The sequence below is a fragment of the Pristis pectinata genome, chromosome 4, assembly GCF_009764475.1.
Source record: "Pristis pectinata isolate sPriPec2 chromosome 4, sPriPec2.1.pri, whole genome shotgun sequence".
Classification (NCBI taxonomy): domain Eukaryota; kingdom Metazoa; phylum Chordata; class Chondrichthyes; order Rhinopristiformes; family Pristidae; genus Pristis; species Pristis pectinata.
Window position 1 is genome coordinate 69595073 of NC_067408.1, and position 18293 is coordinate 69613365.

At 39.9% G+C, this 18293-nt stretch overlaps 1 protein-coding gene across 6 annotated transcripts in view; it reads right to left on the minus strand.

The window, feature by feature from the left end:
• Positions 1-18293, minus strand: part of LOC127569273 (BEN domain-containing protein 2-like) — a 53071-nt gene that overhangs the window by 20915 nt on the left and 13863 nt on the right. For 4 of the 6 annotated variants that reach the window (XR_007956171.1, XM_052013753.1, XM_052013755.1 and 1 more), the window contains exons 3-8: positions 16974-17173; positions 15398-15487; positions 14412-14486; positions 13602-13706; positions 4230-4776; positions 266-469 (exon numbers count right to left, since the gene is read on the minus strand). Coding sequence is in view for 5 of the 6 variants with exons in the window: in XM_052013753.1 (XP_051869713.1) it covers positions 266-469; positions 4230-4776; positions 13602-13706; positions 14412-14486; positions 15398-15487; positions 16974-17173 (1221 nt within the window). In the remaining variant the exon portion in view is untranslated. The remainder of the gene's footprint in view (positions 1-265; positions 470-4229; positions 4777-13601; positions 13707-14411; positions 14487-15397; positions 15488-16973; positions 17174-18293) is intronic. The other 2 variants (XM_052013754.1, XM_052013757.1) reach the window with 2 other exon arrangements.

Below are 18293 nucleotides of genomic sequence, written 5' to 3' on the forward strand. Positions count from 1 at the left end.
GACTTTCTTTGGAAGTCTCAGTAATCAGGAAGAGAGCATTAAAATGCTAAGCACTCAAACCTTGCAGTTCAAAGCCACAAGCAAACGGGTCAACTTTTTAAGGAATGGATTCCAGATCTTGCACAAATAGCACTTCAGCCCTAAAACAGGCAAACTACATCTGCACCTCACATACAAAGGCCTATTATAACTAAAAACATGTGAAACTACAAACTCAAAGCATCTCAAGAAATTAGTTAATTATCTGTCACTCGGAAATTCTTACCTCGTAAACCAGTGACCCGATTAGGGTCTAATGGTTTGATTCCTCGGGCTTTGTCACCTTGCACATTACTACACATCAGTACATCTCTTGGGAATATCATCCGAATGAGGTAGCGTGCTGCGTACTTTGGTTTGGATTTTTGACGCGCCTTTATCAAGAAGGCTGCAGGCACCTTAATATTTCGTCTTGGGTTGCCTAGATAGTCTGTAATTTCAACAGTAGTAGGTGAGTTAAATGTTACATTTTGTTTTAAAAGAAGCCTTCACTTAATCAACCAATACGGATAGGCCAGGGAAAGGAACTCATTTGTTGCACGTTATAAAGGACAGCATTGTTTCCTACTTTACCATTAAAAACCACAATATTTATTTTATTTCTCTCTAATTTTATAACCCTTTTATTCTTAGCTTTCAGACAGTGGTTGGATTTGGTCTTCAGTTCCTCTAGCTCTGCTGCCCTGCACCAATAGCGAGCTGCCACTGTTTGCCTCTACCTTTATTGACTTCTAACCAGTCTAGGAGTTGATTCAGAGCTGACCTGACCTGTTGAGCACAGTGCCTCAACTACTGGAGCTGCTGCCTCACAGTCCAGCAACCTGGGTTCATTCCTGACTTCCAGTGTAGTCTGTGTGGAGTTTGCAAGTTATCCTTGTGACTACATGGGTTTCCTCCAGGTACTCTGGTTTCCTTACATCCCAAAGACATACTGGTTAAGAGGTTAATTGCCTGCAGAAATTTGCCCCTAGTGTGTAGATGAGTAGTAGAATCTGGGGGAGTTCACGGAAAATTAGTGGGGAAATCACCTCCTTCAATGCTGTAAGGAAACATGAAAACCACATAGCTTTGCCAGTAACAACCAGAACATTTTGGTGCTCCATTGGGACCGTCACAGGACTGCTGAGACATTCCAACAGTATAACCAAGGGATGAGTAAGATTAATAATTAACAACAATTTAGAGGCAATTATGTGCTCAAGGATCATGGATTGTCCAAATCATTTCTTACAAGAATCTTACAGCCAACTTGCAGGAAATAATTTTGTCCCAGCAACCCAAGTTTGGTGAGAAGTCTGGAAGGAAATGGTGAAAGGTTCATATATTTCTGCTGCAAGTTGATTTGTGTGTAATATGTAAGGGAAAGTTTTCTCATCTTTAGGGCAATGCAGCAAAGATTGGGATGAAGAAAAATTGAGCAGAATAATGAGAAGATTTGGTGGGGACATGAGAATAGATATGGAGAATGTTTCCCCTGGTGAGTGGAGTCTGAAACTAGTGGCTAGAGTCTCTGAAGGAGGAGACTGATCAGTCAACCACTTAAAACTGGGAACAGGAATTTCTCTCTTCACACACTTGGCATTCTCTGCTTCGGACAGCAGAGGGTAATGACTCATCAAACAGAGATATTTTTGTCCTACAAGGGAATCATGGGTTAAGAGGCGTGGGCAAGAAAATAGATCGGATACCCTTCCCTTAATGGAAAGGCTGATCTGCTTCAAGGGTTCTTTCAGTTGGGTTGGTAAGAATAATTTTCCATGAAGTGTGATTTCACCAACTGTGCCAACAACTGGATCTTTTCTATAGGAGCCGCTATCAATCTGTACTAAGCACATTATTGCAGTCATGCATTTGGTGCTTATGGTAATTTCATGATTGATTAATTCGTTTTTTCCCAGTGTGTTTATATATGATTGGGAAATGCCCTGCATTTCTATACTATCATATCTGTACCTCCATTAGCTGCCAAAACAAAAAAAAACTAATCCCACCTCAAAGTCTGCAGTCCAAGGTTCCTCCAGGTGCATTGAACGCAATGAGAATTTCTTTCTCCATTGCCCTTTTAAGTTCTTGGTGCAAGACTTAAATTTATGATCATTGCTTATTGACCTCTCTTGGCAAGAAAAATAAGTTCTTCCTGTCAAACATGACCAGGTTCCTCATTTAAAAAAAAATATCTCTATTAAATCATACTTTGTTCCAAAGAAAACATTCCCAGCCTAGACATTCTCTGATCAACAGTACAACTTTTCAGCCTTCAAAACATACTTATAAATCTCCTTAGCATACTGTCAAGTGCTAACACACCTGTCTGTAATATGGTGACCAGTGCCGTTCTCCCACTAAGACCTAGTATTTTGCACAGATCTACCATGACCTCTCTGATAAAATACTCTATGCTTCAGCCAACAAAGGCAACACTCTACCAGTTGCAGGGAACTATTGCTACTGAATGAATGGATGTTATGATCAGAAGGACAGGCAGGTAAAGAACACAGCCTGCAGCAGGCATTTTCTTTATGGAAGGGGGGCCACAGATCTGAGCTCTGGAACCTCCTATTGACACAACAAGCTTTCTTGAAGTGCAGGCATTCAGAGACAACAATCACGTCCTTACTTGGGCCTCCTGGCATCTTCCTGTAAGCCTAGAGGATCTGTGGCCCCCTTGCATAAAGAAAATAGCTCTTGCAAGCTAGGTCTGTTGAAATAAAAACAGAAAATGCTAGAAACACTGAGCAGGTCAGGCAGCATCTGTAGAAAGGGGAACAGTTAATATTTCAGGTCCCTGATGCTTCAACAAGAATTGTGCCGAAACCAATGATGCCAGTTTCAGTGCAGCATTACACAAGGAGTTCTGACAACATAGATCCATGAATCTTTATTTGAAGTTCTTTCTCCTCGTGGAACTTTCACCAAAAGTGTTAGGGTGACTCACAACACTGCCTGAATCCAACAAGTGGCAGTAAGTTCCATTTTATCCTTTGCTTCTTATCCAACAGGGCTTAACATTAATATTTATTTACTTATTAGTCATATGTACATCAAGAAACAGTGAAATGCATCTTTTTGCGTTAACAACCAAACACAGCCTGAGAATGTGCTGGGGGCAGCCTGCAAGTGTCACCATGCTTCCAACGCCAACATAGCATGCCCACAACTTCCTAACCCGTACGTCTTTTGGAATGTGGGAGGAAACCAGAGCACCTGGAGGAAACACATGCAGTCACGGGGAGAACATACAAACTCCTTACAGACAGCGGCAGAATTGAACCCAGGTCACTGGCGCTGTAACAGCGTTATGCTAACCGCTACGCTACTGTACTTTTGAAATATTTCTGCATACGAATATTTGCTTTTTCCACTCTCGTTAAAATATTTTGGTATGAATGGTTAAGGAAATTGGAATAAACTCAAAGGACCTATCTGGGTCTCCAAATTTTATACACCTCAATTATGTTTCCAAAGGAAACAACCCAGCATTTTGTGCAACTTCTTAACCACATTTAGCATACTGCTAAATCAGAGATTCGTCAAACACCAAATAGAAGGATTTTTTTTTGTAAGTCCACAATCATAATGAAATAAAGACTTTAAAATCAAGTCATTTTTAAATTAAGTCATTTGGTTAAAAAAAAGTTTACCATCTACAAAGCTGGATGTTAATAGCAATGTTGAAAATATCCTTGAAGTTGTTCCTTAAGCCACAAGTAGTAAGGATATACTTTACTATAACCTTGATCATATTTCAAGACTGTATAACATGCAGACATTTGTAAAATAGTTTGAGCCAAATGCAGTAATTTGCAACAATGCCAAATGTGTCCAATGTTCATGTCAAGATTTCAATCCCAACGTGAAGCTCCCACATAGAAGACACTGTTGGAACACTACCTAGAATCACCTACAAAAATATTTTAACATTCCTGGAAATCACATAATTTAAACTGACTTGGATATTGGCCTGTTTACAGTCTGTTCCATCTATCAGAGTTAATTTTTACCAACTATGTATTCATATAAATTTGAAAAATTAAATTTTAATAAATATTTTGAAATCTATCATGTGTTCAACCACAGAGTTTAAAATTGTAGTCATACAATTTTAGTTTTAAGAGAGTGTAATGTGCCTCATGTACCAACATTTAATTGAGCATTTGTGAAAATTTGCTTAGCAAATGACAATAACTCACCAAAACTCATATTGGCTGCACTTGATGAAGGAACACAGGACGAGCGTTTAGGAAAGTTGCTTTGCTGCTCAGTTCCATTTGTAGCATTTGCATTAACAAATGCTTCTGCTTCTCTGAAACTGCATTCACCTTGATACAGCCTACCTGTGGGTATCACTGTGTCATTGGCACCCGATGGCTTTGGTACCCTTGTGTCTTGCTCAACAATTGCTTTTGCAGGGACAAAGTCAGAAATCCCAATGGCCATGGCTGAACCCTGCATCGATGGTTCTTGTAAAGACTGGACAGAGTGAATAGTGGGCAGAGGTGGACTTGTTCCTCGGGTGCAGCTGTACATGGTCTGTGGATTGGGCAACAGCCGGGCAGCTTTGCTTGCAATAGAGACATTCAATGGCTCTTTCTCTACTCGTATCCTGAGTGGGGAAGAACAAAGCTGTTGGTCAGGGGGAGGCATCCGGATCCTCACTTCTTTTTCTGTTGTTTTTTGTATTTTCATTTTGGTGAGTGGCATCTGATGTGTATTTTCATATGACATTGTCATAAGTCTCTGCAAAATCACAATTAGAATTGATGAGATGGGGAAGTAAAAGATGAAGTACAAGTAAGTTAATCTGGTATGCTCAACTTTTGTGGTGCTGAACTGCAAATTTTCTGGACTATTGGATGTTATTCCATTGTTACTCCAACACACTTATAACTCACTTTTTCAAAAAAAGTGTTTACACAGTATAATATAAATTTTTCCAGTGAACCTGGTAGGTTTCAAGGGAGCATGGGAACTGAGGCCCCGGTACGTTGAAGTGAGCACAGGAATCAGCATCCGGTGAGCCAGATGCTGAACCACCAGGATTTTGGAATAGTCAGAGAGCAAATTATCAGAGTTTTATTGTATACTGTACCCTTATACTGGAGATACCCATCTCTCCCATTTAATCTTTACTGAACAGTAGTGGTACGGACTCAGTGAAAGTCCTTTTAAGATAGAGAGTGTGTGTGTATGTGTGTGTGGGGCGTGCTTACGTCAATAGAAGATAAAGGACGTAATGACGTTGTTGAAGAAGAAGAAGAAGAAGAAGAAGAAGAGAGAGAGAGAGAGAAGGGAGAGAGACACCAGCCTGCTCGTTTTCTCTATCGATGGATGAGAAACAATAACTGTGTTTGCTACTGAAATCCATGTATGGAAGTTGGAAGTAATCCGGTGGAGTTCACTTTGTTGCTGACCTGTAGAAGGAAACAGGTATTTGTGTGTGGACGACCACGGTTCGGATGCTTTTCGGGGTGAGGAAGTCACTACCGAGTAAACACTGGAGTGTCGTTTGGGTTCCATCGTGGAACATTTGGATTTCGTATGTACTCTCTCTATGTTTTTCTACATCTACATCTTATCTTCAGACAACGGTGGTTGTTGAAGAAGCCCTTGCTCATGTTTCACCTTATGGCTTGCGGAACTGAACTTTAAGAACCATTCAGGAACTGGGAGTTTTGGACTTTGTCACACACACACACACGAAGAGTTTAGTTTTGGGGTTAACGTTCGAGGTTTAACATTTTTGAATTCTAACATACTAACATTTTTACTTTTATTTTACGTATTATCATAAGTAGTGATTAATAAAATAGTTTTTAACACTAAATCATGCTCAGTGTGTTTCTTTTGTTGCTGGTTCGTGACAAAATTGGGGGTTCGTCCGGGATCCAATCCAAAGATTAACGACTGTCGTCTGGGATCGTTCCCCAGATTGACAAGATTTGTTCGGGATTCAATCCAAAGATTTTTGAGGGAGGTCTGATAAATTCTTTTTAATTGGCTTGTGTGTGTGGAAACCAGCAGCAATGGATATTAAGGCATTTTTGGAGTCACCAACCCAAAAGGGATTGGAGGTGGCGAAAAAGGATGATTTGATAAAGATTGCTACAAGGCTAAACCTTACAGAAGTAAAGCAGTCTATGAGAAAGGCAGATATTCAGAGACTGATAGCTGGCCATTATGTGGAAAAGAAGGTGTTTGAGAAGGAAGTGTTAAAACAGTTTCCTGGCAGTGAAATAGCAATTTCTGAGGCACAGGTGCAGCTGGCAAAGATAGAGGCTGAACGAGAGCAAACCCAGTTAAAGATAGAGGCTGAACGAGAACAAACCCAGTTAAAGATAGAGGCTGAACGAGAACAAAGGAAATTAGATGCTGAACGAGAGCAAACCCAGTTAAAGATAGAGGCCGAACAAAAGAAATTAGAGGCCGAACAAAAGCTAACTCAGATGAAGTTAGAGGCTGAATGGGAATGGGAACTAATTCGGTTAAAGTTTGAGGCAGAGGAGAAGGAAAAACAGAGGCAGCATGAGTTACAAATGAAGCGTAGGAGTTCGGAATCTGATTCTGATGATGGTTTTTCAGCCAGCAGGGAGGTTCGATTAGTCCCTCCTTTTGAAGAAGATCAGGTTGATCAGTATTTCCAACATTTTGAAAAGGTTGCTGTGAGTTCAAACTGGCCAAGGAAAGGATGGGCTCTTATGGTACAGAGTGTGATTAAAGGTAAAGCTCAAAAAGCTTATTCTGCTTTGTCTGCTGAGAATGCAGCTGATTATACCAAGGTAAAACAAGCTATTTTGAAGGCCTATGAATTGGTCCCTGAGGCTTATAGACAAAAATTCAGAGATTTGAGGAAATCTGCAGATCAGACTTATATGGAATTTGCCAATGGAAAGAGAATATGTTTTGAACGATGGTGCCTGGCTAAAAATGTAGATGGGGATTATGATAAATTGACAGAATTGATACTAGTGGAAGACTTTAAAAGATGTGTTCCAGCTGAATTAACAACATATTTAAATGAAAAGGCAGTGGAAACTTTACAAGAAACTGCTAGGTTGGCAGATGATTATGCTTTAACCCATAAATCCAAATGGGGACAACCTAAAACCTTTCAAAAGAGTTACAAATACAATCCAGGTAAACCGGAGATTAAATTGGGAGGTAATCAAAAAGGAAAAGATGAAAAGAAGCCAGGGCTGGAGAAACCTGTTGAGCGTACTTGTTATTACTGTAGGAAACCTGGCCATGTGATATCTAATTGTGCCCTTTTGAAGAAAAAGAAGGAAGCTGTGCCCAATGCTTGCTTTCAGGCAATTAAAAATCAAAAAGGTTTAGGAGATGCTGTTAAAGATCAGTCCTTGCAAGAGGTAAAAGCAGAAAAGTTGGAGGAGGTGAGAAAGGAATTCCGTTCTTATGTATCAGAAGGTTTTGTTTCACTGAATGATGAGTCACCCCAGGTGCCAGTGAAAATTCTTAGAGATACTGGGGCTAGTCAATCTCTCTTGCTGGACAGTGTTTTAAATTTTGGTGAAGAAAGTGACACTAGTGAAGTAAATCTAGTACGAGGCGTTACAGGTGAGACCATGTCTGTCCCTTTTCACAGGGTGATTTTAAAGTCAAAGTTCGTAGAAGGACCAGTCGAGATAGGGATAAGACCTAGTTTGCCAGTGGAAGGAGTTTCTTTGTTATTGGGAAATGACCTTGCAGATGGAGAAATTGTTCCTGTGGTACGGTTAACAACCAAACCAAGGATTGATGAGTCTGAGAATGATCCAGATGTTTACCCATCATGTGCGGTGACTCGAGCTAGAGCTAGAGAATTAGCCAAGACAGACAGTCCGATGCAGTCTGATGTAGTTCCTTGTGACAGTCCTAAACAGGAAGAAAATTATGATGCCTTATCTGAGACTTTTCTGTCTTCACTGGAGGATCAACATCCTTATAGTGAGCCTGAATTTAAAGATTTGTCTTTGTCGAGGAAGGATTTTATGGTGGAACAGACAAAGGACCCTGAGTTGACAGAATTGAAAGAAAAAGCTCTCTCATGTGAGGAGATTGAAAAAGTGCCAACTGGATACTATGTCAAAAATGGAGTGTTAATGAGGAAATGGAGACCTCCTCATGTTCCTGTTACTGAGGAATGGGAAGTTATTCATCAGGTTGTTGTTCCAAAAGTTTATAGGGATGAGATTTTAAACCTGGCCCATAGTATGCCTTTGGGTGGTCATTTTGGTGTGAATAAAACTGTAGGGAAGATCTTGAAACAATTCTATTGGCCTGGTTTGAGAAAAGATGTGGTGATGTTTTGTCGAACCTGCCACACATGTCAGATGGTAGGTAAACCAAATCAAAAACCCCGTGGCTCCTTTGAAGCCAATTCCTGCTTTTGGGGAGCCCTTTTCGAAGGTGATTGTGGACTGTGTTGGTCCATTACCAAAGTCTAAGACTAGAAATCAGTATTTGTTAACCATCATGTGTGCCACTTCTAGATTTCCAGAGGCAATACCCCTTAGAAATATTAAGGCCAAGACGGTGTCAAAGGCTCTTGTAAAATTTTTTACCTTGTTTGGTTTGCCAAAAGAAATCCAATCTGATCAAGGTAGTAATTTTATGTCAAAAATTTTTCAACAAATAGTCTATGAGCTGGGAGCAAAGCAGATTGTATCATCTGCATATCACCCAGAATCTCAGGGAGCTCTGGAAAGATTTCATTCTACTCTCAAAAATATGCTGAAGACTTATTGCTTTGAAAACACCAAGGATTGGGACGAAGGTATCCATTTACTTTTGTTTGCCGTTAGAGAATCAATCCAGGAGTCAATAGGATTTAGTCCGTTTGAGCTTGTATTTGGACATAGGGTGAGAGGACCTTTGGAGTTGTTAAGAGAGCAATGGGTTAATGAGGAAGTGCACTTGAGTCTGTTGGACTATGTCCAAAAATTTAAAACTCGGTTGGAGAGAGTCTGCCAGCTAGCGAGAGAGAATTTGAAAACCAGCCAGATAAGAATGAAGACATATTTTGATAAACGTGCTCGGCCTAGGACATTCGCAGTGGGGCAAAAGGTGTTGGTATTTTTCCCTAGCCAAAATAATCCCTTGCAATCTCGTTTTTCTGGACCCTATGTTATTGAATCTCGAGTGACTGATCTAACATATATAATCAAAACACCAGATAGACGCAAGAAAACACAACTCTGTCATGTAAACATGCTAAAACCTTATTATGAGAGGGATTCAGTTGTGGCCTTGGTGGATGATGTAAAGGTTGTTTCTAGAATGCCTGATGTTGATGTTGAGGAAGGCCAATTTAGACCAAATATTGTTCCATCGAAACTAAAAAACCAAAATATCCTGGAGAACCTTGAAACGAAGTTGGACCATTTACAAGTTTCACAAAAACAACAGATGAGAGAATTAATTTTAAAATTTAAAAATCTGTTCCCAGATGTTCCAAACAGAACATCGATAATTACCCATGATGGTGACGTTGGGGATGCAAAACCAATCAAACAACACCCATATCGAATGAATGTGGAAAAAAGTAAACTTGTTGATCAGGAAATAAAATACATGTTGGAAAATGATATTATTAGACATTCTACTTCAAATTGGAGTTCGCCCTGTGTTATTGTACCTAAACCTGATGGAACTGTTAGATTTTACACAGATTACAGGAAAGTGAATGCTGTAACAAAGTCAGATGCTTACCCTATTCCTAGGGTGGATGATTGCATAGATAGAGTGGGAAAGGCAAAATTTCTCACAAAGATTGACTTATTAAAAGGGTACTGGTGTGTTCCATTAACAGATAGAGGAAGGGAGATTTCAGCCTTTGTAACCCCTTCTGGATTGTATGAATACAATGTTTTGCCATTTGGAATGAAAAATGCTCCGGCAACATTTCAAAGAATGATTAATTCAGTGATTCATGGGTTAAAACATACAGATGCCTACATTGACGACTTAGTGACTGGGAATGATACATGGGAGGATCACATCTCTGCGTTAGAAAGGTTGTTTGAAAGACTTTCCGAGGCTAACCTTACAGTTAACTTGGCTAAAAGTGAATTTGGCCATGCCACTGTGACGTATCTTGGTTATGTTGTAGGTCAAGGCAAGCAAGCTCCTGTTCAGGCAAAAGTTCAAGCAATATCTGAGTTCCCTATTCCCACAGGTACGAGGACTGTTAGAAGATTTTTGGGAATGGTTGGATATTATCGAAAATTTTGTAAAAATTTTGCTGATATTGCTCTTCCCCTAACTAATCTTCTGAAGAAGGGAGTAAAGTTTGTTTGGACAGATTCTTGTCAAGAAGCATTTGAGAAGCTGAAAGCCATTTTATGCTACCATCCTGTGCTCAAAACACCTGACTTTGAAAAGCCATTTTCATTAGCAGTAGATGCCAGTGATGAAGCTGCAGGAGCTGTGTTGTTGCAGAAGGGTGACCTTGATGATATTGACCATCTTGTAGCTTACTTTTCAAAGAAATTTAATGAGCATCAAAAGAATTATTCCACTATAGAGAAAGAATTACTGTCGCTTGTTTTAGCCTTGCAACATTTCAGTGTATATGTTTGCACCGCTCAGAAACCATTGACTGTGTATACAGATCATAACCCATTGGTGTTTCTGAGCCGAGTCAAAAACAAGAACAGAAGGCTGTTAAACTGGAGTTTAATTTTGCAAGAGTTTGATCTCATGATAACTCACATTAAAGGCAAAGATAATGTGATTGCTGATTGTCTTTCTCGATGTTAAATGGGAAACATGTATCTGTACTAATCTGATAGTCTGTAGTTGTGTAGCATGATAATTATTAACATTACTAACTGTATACGCGGTTAAAATTTTCTTGGGAAAATTTTTTTTAGGTGGGAGGTGTTACGGACTCAGTGAAAGTCCCTTTAAGATAGAGAGTGTGTGTGTATGTGTGTGTGGGGCGTGCTTACGTCAATAGAAGATAAAGGACGTAATGACGTTGTTGAAGAAGAAGAAGAAGAGAGAGAGAGAGAGAGAGAGAGAGAGAGAGAAGGGAGAGAGACACCAGCCTGCTTGTTTTCTCTATCGATGGATGAGAAACAATAACTGTGTTTGCTACTGAAATCCATGTATGGAAGTTGGAAGTAATCCGGTGGAGTTCACTTTGTTGCTGACCTGTAGAAGGAAACAGGTATTTGTGTGTGGACGACCACGGTTCGGATGCTTTTCGGGGTGAGGAAGTCACTACCGAGTAAACACTGGAGTGTCGTTTGGGTTCCATCGTGGAACATTTGGATTTCGTATGTACTCTCTCTATGTTTTTCTACATCTACATCTTATCTTCAGACAACGGTGGTTGTTGAAGAAGCCCTTGCTCATGTTTCACCTTATGGCTTGCGGAACTGAACTTTAAGAACCATTCAGGAACTGGGAGTTTTGGACTTTGTCACACACGAAGAGTTTAGCTTTGGGGTTAACGTTCGAGGTTTAACATTTTTGAATTCTAACATACTAACATTTTTACTTTTATTTTACGTATTATCATAAGTAGTGATTAATAAAATAGTTTTTAACACTAAATCATGCTCAGTGTGTTTCTTTTGTTGCTGGTTCGTGACAGTAGTGTTAAAAATTATTTGTGGTTTTACAATAGATGTTGCATCACAGTCCTAGAATGAATTGTTTATAATACAGCAGTGAGTAGAATTAACTAAAACTGATCTGCTTTCATCACCTGTGAGTTCACCTGGCACATGCAGTATTCTAGTCATCTACACTGAGCCTGGCCTCCGGATCTGTGCACTGGCTACTTTATTGAGGCCAGGAGTTCAAAATGCACACTCTGAACTCCTGAAGGAAAGAAGCAAATTTATATTAAAAATATAAATGTTGCTCAAAACCAAGCTTAAACTTTGAAAGATAATGACTTCTAATACACAAGTCAAATTCAAATCTACATTCAGTTGAGGTCTTGACCAACCACAGTACCCAACTGCCTGGGGAGAAACCAGATTTTGGTGGCCCACTCTAATCACGTGCAAGGGTATCAGATGTCAGTCGTTTTCTTGCCATTTGATTCCAATGACTTCAAATGGAATTGAATGTTGGGGAGAAAGCAGAACCAGTGTTTGATGCTCTCACACCAGGTTAGCTCTACCAGCCGCTGAAGAACTTCACCTATCCTTATCTCTGACATTACACCAAATCCAAAGGCTTTCATGTCTCAAGCAAAAAACAAGCTGCCAGAAGAACTCAGCAGGTCAGGCAGCATCCGTGGAGGCAAAGGGATGGTTGACATTTTGGGCTGAGAACCTGCATCAGGCCTTCTTGTCTCGACTTCCTCATCTGCATTACAAGAATCACAGTACTCTCAAATTCAGGATAAGGCTCAATGGATCCTGTCAAAGCACTCAGCAAGTCCTCATATTTACATCGCAGTTCTGTCATTTTGTAAGAACAGAAGACGGCAAGATTCTTCCACTTCATTTGAGTTGACCAAAGAATCACATTTAACTAGTACTGCATTAACGTTTTGGGCTTCATTTTGCTTACTACATTGTGTCTTCGGTTGTCCCCTTGGCACAGGCAAGCGTTCCCGACAGCTGCCATTCTGAGTTTCACAGCAACTGGAGGTCTTGCTGCAGATGAACAGCCACGGCAACAGAGGAGGACTCAGACACCTGGAGAATCCACAGGTCTCCTGTGACTGACTGAAGTCATTGGACACTGAGAGGGCCTTCAATTGTTAGGTAATGATGGTGAGTAAAAGGGAGAGGAGGCCTTTCAAAGGCCCTGTCCTGTCACTTAATGGCAATCCTTAGGCAACTACCACAGTTTTATCTGGTAGCTCAGCTAAGCAGAATGGGTTGGATAGAAAGGAAACAGGGTAGTATTCACAGTTGCCAGTGAAGGATGTAACAGGAGGGAAATTCAGGTTGGAGTTGGCAAAGCAGTAGAATGCTTTGTTGCTACAGTTCATCCCTTCTTCCAAGTAAAACATTAGAACTTCACAAATGTATCCAAATTTTACAGTTGTAGTTGATCTCCTGTAATGTGCTCTATGGGATCTCACTGTTGCCTGGACCCCTTCGTTCAGCTCTTCCAAAGCACTTGGTAAGACAGGCTGTCTGGCTCAGATGGATCAAGAGATGGAGACCGCTAGGATCTGGAACTGTTGTAGGCGAGAGGAGGATGAACAATGGCCTGGGTTGTGTCATCCCTACCCTTCTGAGCCCCTGGCAGGCAACCACATAGAGTGCAGTACTCAAAGTGTTGAAATAGTGAGAGTGAGTAATATTAAAAGGGTCCAGATTAACATAACACACTCAGAGACAATGGATTTAATGCACAATTTGTGAACACCAGCTGACTCAGGAATCATTTGGCAATGGACCATCCACTGAAAATGTTTACTGTTTCTTTCTCCACAGCTGCTACCAGACCTGCTGAATATCTCCAGCATTTTCTATTTTTGTTTCATATTTCCAGTTTCTGCAGCTTTTTTTGCTTCTACAAATTATTTGACGTTTTTGGTGATAGTAAATACAACGTGCTGTACTGCTGTGGCTGATAACACAAATACTCACAGGCTTGAAAAACATAGGTTTTGTTCTTCCCTGATGCATCTCCGTGACCCTGCGATGTAGGACATCAAATTTCTTATCCAGTCTTTGGATGGCAGCATACATTACCTGTCAGAAAAAGGAAGACTGTCAGAATAGGGACAAAAGACTTTTTTTTGTTGAAAAATAATGGAAGAGCATGGCATAGATAGTTTACATCGTAACAGAATTAAGAGTTATAGAGAGAGAATTGAGAAGTTGGGTAAATTTTCACTCATGAATAAAGAGTGAAGGTTTGATCCAAGTTATCTTCGAGGTTACATTGTGATTTATCCAGGGATAACTCTTCAGAAAGTTCTCTCAAGGGGAAAGGATTTAGGTCAAGGGGGACCTACTTGAAGTGGGATCCTAGTGCCTGACTCCACAGCTGGGACCTACTCAGATAAGCTCTTTGTAACTAACCCAAGGCAGGCCTTATGTGCCAACTCAGTGCAAGTTTCTGATTTTACTCAACCTTTTTATTGATATTACACCACACAATACAAATTCTAGGCCATTATCATCACAAAAATAAAATGGACAGGGCAATCTGGTTTATATATGTAGTTTTTAAAATCAGACATTCTAAACCATTTTGTGGATTAATTCCTACAGGGCTAGGCAGGGAATGGTTTCTACAGATGCTGTGTGAAAATATAGGCTCCATGTGCTTTAACAGATTTTTAGTGTCCTAGATTCATTCTTCATTGTGCACTGTGAATAGAATATTAAATTTGCAAAAATATTTCAAAGAACTGTACAAGGATCTCAGATTATCACTGAGGTAGCAGTTACCTGGCAGTAATTAAGAACTTCCACTAAAGTCCTCTGCTGATCTGTAACATAAGAACCTTCTGACATATCACTGGCCTGTAGAAAAGAAGATGCATTGATTCATTGCAGTTGTATAAAATAGAAATGCTCTGAGTTACACTTTCCTGTATAAATACACAGAGCTTTTACCTTAAGCAGCATACAAATACAGCTTTCAATTTTCTCCCTTTCCCCAAGATATTAATGAGCATTTTCCCTTGATCCAACAATTGGAACAGAGTACCAAGAAGCTGAATAATTTACTCATTATTCCACCACATTGGATGCCAAGTGTGTTATAAAGGAGATGACAGGGGACCTAACTAAATCATGGAGACCTTCAGTTTACATGTACATTTACAGTGGCCGCTTACAGTATGTCTGCCTAGGCAGTCGATTCAATTAACACAGCCTTGGAAGCAGATGAACCATTTGCCATGTTGGGCACATTTCAAAGAATGGCAAAAATGTAACGAGAAAAGCAATATTTGAGAATCTAGAACCCTCAAATTGAATTTTCAAGTCTGCCAAAATGCATCAGTCAGATTGGGAATTAAAGCATTTCCAGCTACAAGAGCAACACAGGCAGTAAGAAATTCAGATATCTTGCATCATCGATCATAACAGCTCAATACAAAGAAATGGTGCACTTAAGTGGTAGTGGAACATGCATTACCAGGACTATGCACCGCAGGACAAATCTGTAATTTGACATAGGTAGGGGAACAGGATATGAAGGAGACAGGTGGCATAGAAAATTAAGCTTTAAGGGAAATGAAATACTTGAATCTTCCAAAAATACTTTTTAGATTTTATGATTAAAGACCATCTAGGCTTGATGTGAATATTTTCAATGTTGTTTTAATCTAGGACTATTTCCTTAAAATACATTGGTTGTGAACATGTACTAAGCAAGATAAAAGAGAATGTGTAACAGAACCAGTGACAATAAAATAAGGATTACTCACACATTCATAGTCAGCACTGTAGTCATAAACAAAATCACCATTCTCTTCATAGTCACCATAATCTCCAGTGTCTCTTGTTCTCATCTGAGGCTGCAGATAATATGTACAAACACATACAAAATATTTAGCAACACACAAAAATGCTGGAGGAACTCAGTAGGTCAGGCAGCAGCTATGGAGGGAAATGAACAGTCAACATCTCGGGCCGAGACCCTTCATCAGGACTGGAGCTATTCTGCCTTCTGCCCTCTTTCTTTCCAGTTCTGATGAAGGGTCTCGGCCTGAAACGTCAACTGTTCATTTTCCTCCATAGATGCTACCGGACCTGCCGAGTTCCTCCAGTACCTTTTGTGTGTTGCTTCAGATTTCCAGCATCTGCAGTCTTTCTTCTGTCTCCAAAACATTTAGCAGTAGAGATAGACATGCAAGGTAACGTTTTATTCTTCTGTACAATTATCATCAAGAAAAATCTTGCTTCCTCCTACACTAAAATGAAAGTTACATATGCACCAATTTAAATGCAATGCAAGAACATTTTGACAGCTGGGAATCATATTTTGGCCAGCAACTCTTAAGTTACACAACTGGTCTAAGCAGGTGGCTTCTCCCTTGACATTTAAAAATGTAATCAAAGCACTGTGTTGTCATCAGATGGGTCCCAGTTCCTCTAGAGACAGCACTGCCACTATTTCTTTGGAGGAGTGCAGCGAGGCAAAAGGGACACAAGTAAAATACAACTGAAAAACTAAAGAGGGATGAATCCTGTGGTTGTCATCATCATCACACTCACACTACACACACACCCCTAAAGCTAGATAACTCCTTTCAAAGCGAGAAGGGAAAAAACACCATCCACATTTATCCAGGATCAAACATTCATTCAGAATTATCTGCTATAATAATTTTTCATCTTGTGGTCGCTATAGGAAGATAAGAAGTGCTAAATGAAAAAAGATAAGGCCTATCTATTTCATCATAAAACATCCTGATGGTGGCATGATATGCCAATAATGGAACACAGAAGGAGCATCTCATCAGGAGCCAGCTGCATGCCAAAACAAACTTTGCAATACAAATAGATATCAGAGTCCCATTGTTTGAACAAACGTCAAGTGCTGGCATATATGCACATACAATGCTATGCTCTGAATGGAGTGATCACACAGGCTGGGTAGCAGTTCAGACACCCTCAGTTTGCAGATGCTGGAATCTGAAGCAACAAATAAATTGGTGGAGGAACTCAGCGGGTTGAGCAATCCTGATGCAGGATTTTGACCCAAAACTTAGACAATCCCTTTCCTCCCACAGATGTTGCTCGATCCGCTGAGTTCCTCCAGCAGATTGTTTGTTGCCCTCAGTTGAATAATTCCATTCCCTGAGCAACAGTCCCATCCTGAAATTGCTTTGGTCAACAGTTAGCCTTAGCCAAACATGAACGCACTGCATGGACATTAAATTTCTACTTTTCTCTTTGTCATCATTAACGCCTTTTGAATTATTTGGTAATTTGAATTAAGAGTCTTGTACTTTTCCTGACCACCCCAAACTTCCCTCCTCATGAGGTAACAACACATACTGCATTACAGACTGTGATTTTCCTCCTTTTTGGCCTATAAACATAGCTGTATTCTCCACTGGTGCGTCTAGCCTTGCACGATCTGATATCAGATGATGCCTCTTCTCTATTTGGCACACATTCCTGCGACAGGTTTCCTGCTGACTCATTGGTATTCATGCTGGGGTCACCAGGTGCACCTTCTACTCCTGATTGCTGTACTAAAAGAAAATGGATGGGGAAAGTGAAAAAGTCAAAAAAGGTGTTTCTTTTAAAAAAAAACTATAGCACCTAGGTGATATCAAATGTCAATTATGTACAAGACAATTCTAAATAACAACGTAACTGATAAAGGCAGGTAGAACGTGGAAATGGCAAACCCAGAAATACAAATCCAGAGGTTACCCAAAGCTTTGCATTGCATTAGCCAAACCACAGTTGGAGTACTGTATCCTGTTTTGAATGCCAACATCAAAAAGAGCCTATATATATATTTGAGTGCAGCAAAGGGCAGCAAGATAGATTCCAAATACGAGGGAAGTTTAATAATGCCCACTCTCTACAGCTAAAAGATTAATGAAGGAATCCCCTCATTCTGGTATGCAACAGTCACAGTTAACAATTGCATAGTGTCTTCAATGTGACAAAACACAGCACAACCTCAAAAGGGTTATCACAGGAACAACATCAAACAAAGTTTAGCACTGTCACATTAAGATAGTGGAACAACTCGGTTTTAGCAACCAACTTAAAAGGTTCAATATTGAATTCTCCAACTTCAGGCAACTTGCTCTTTCTTTTTGTCTGTATCAGAACTAGAGATTTCTGCTTGTCATCATTTTAACCCAGTTTTTCTTTTTCTATGACCATAGTCAAGCCTGCTAGGCATGGCCCACAGCCTTACTATTGGTAACATATGACACAAAGCAGCATAATCTGATCTGGGCTACATCAAGTGATAGTCTCATTACATGAGAGATATTCCCTTTATTCTACCCATTCTTCATCCACCTTCTGAAAACAAAATTGTATACTCTCTTTTCCAGTTTTGACGAAGTCTCTAATCTGAAATGTTAATAGCTTCTCTTTCCATAGATGCTGTCTAACCTATTGAGTATAGGCGACCCCCATGTTACAACCATTCAAGTAAAGGAAATTCACCCTTTCAGAATTCACAAATCACTACCCAAAAATTTAAGATAGGGAATAAAATTCACTCTCGCTAAATTTATGTAAAAAAAAAGTAAATACATGAACACCAAATTTTTTTCTTTAACTTGCGTTTCTTTATGCTTCTGTAGATGACAAGGGTTCACATAACGGGGGGGTGGGGGATAAATC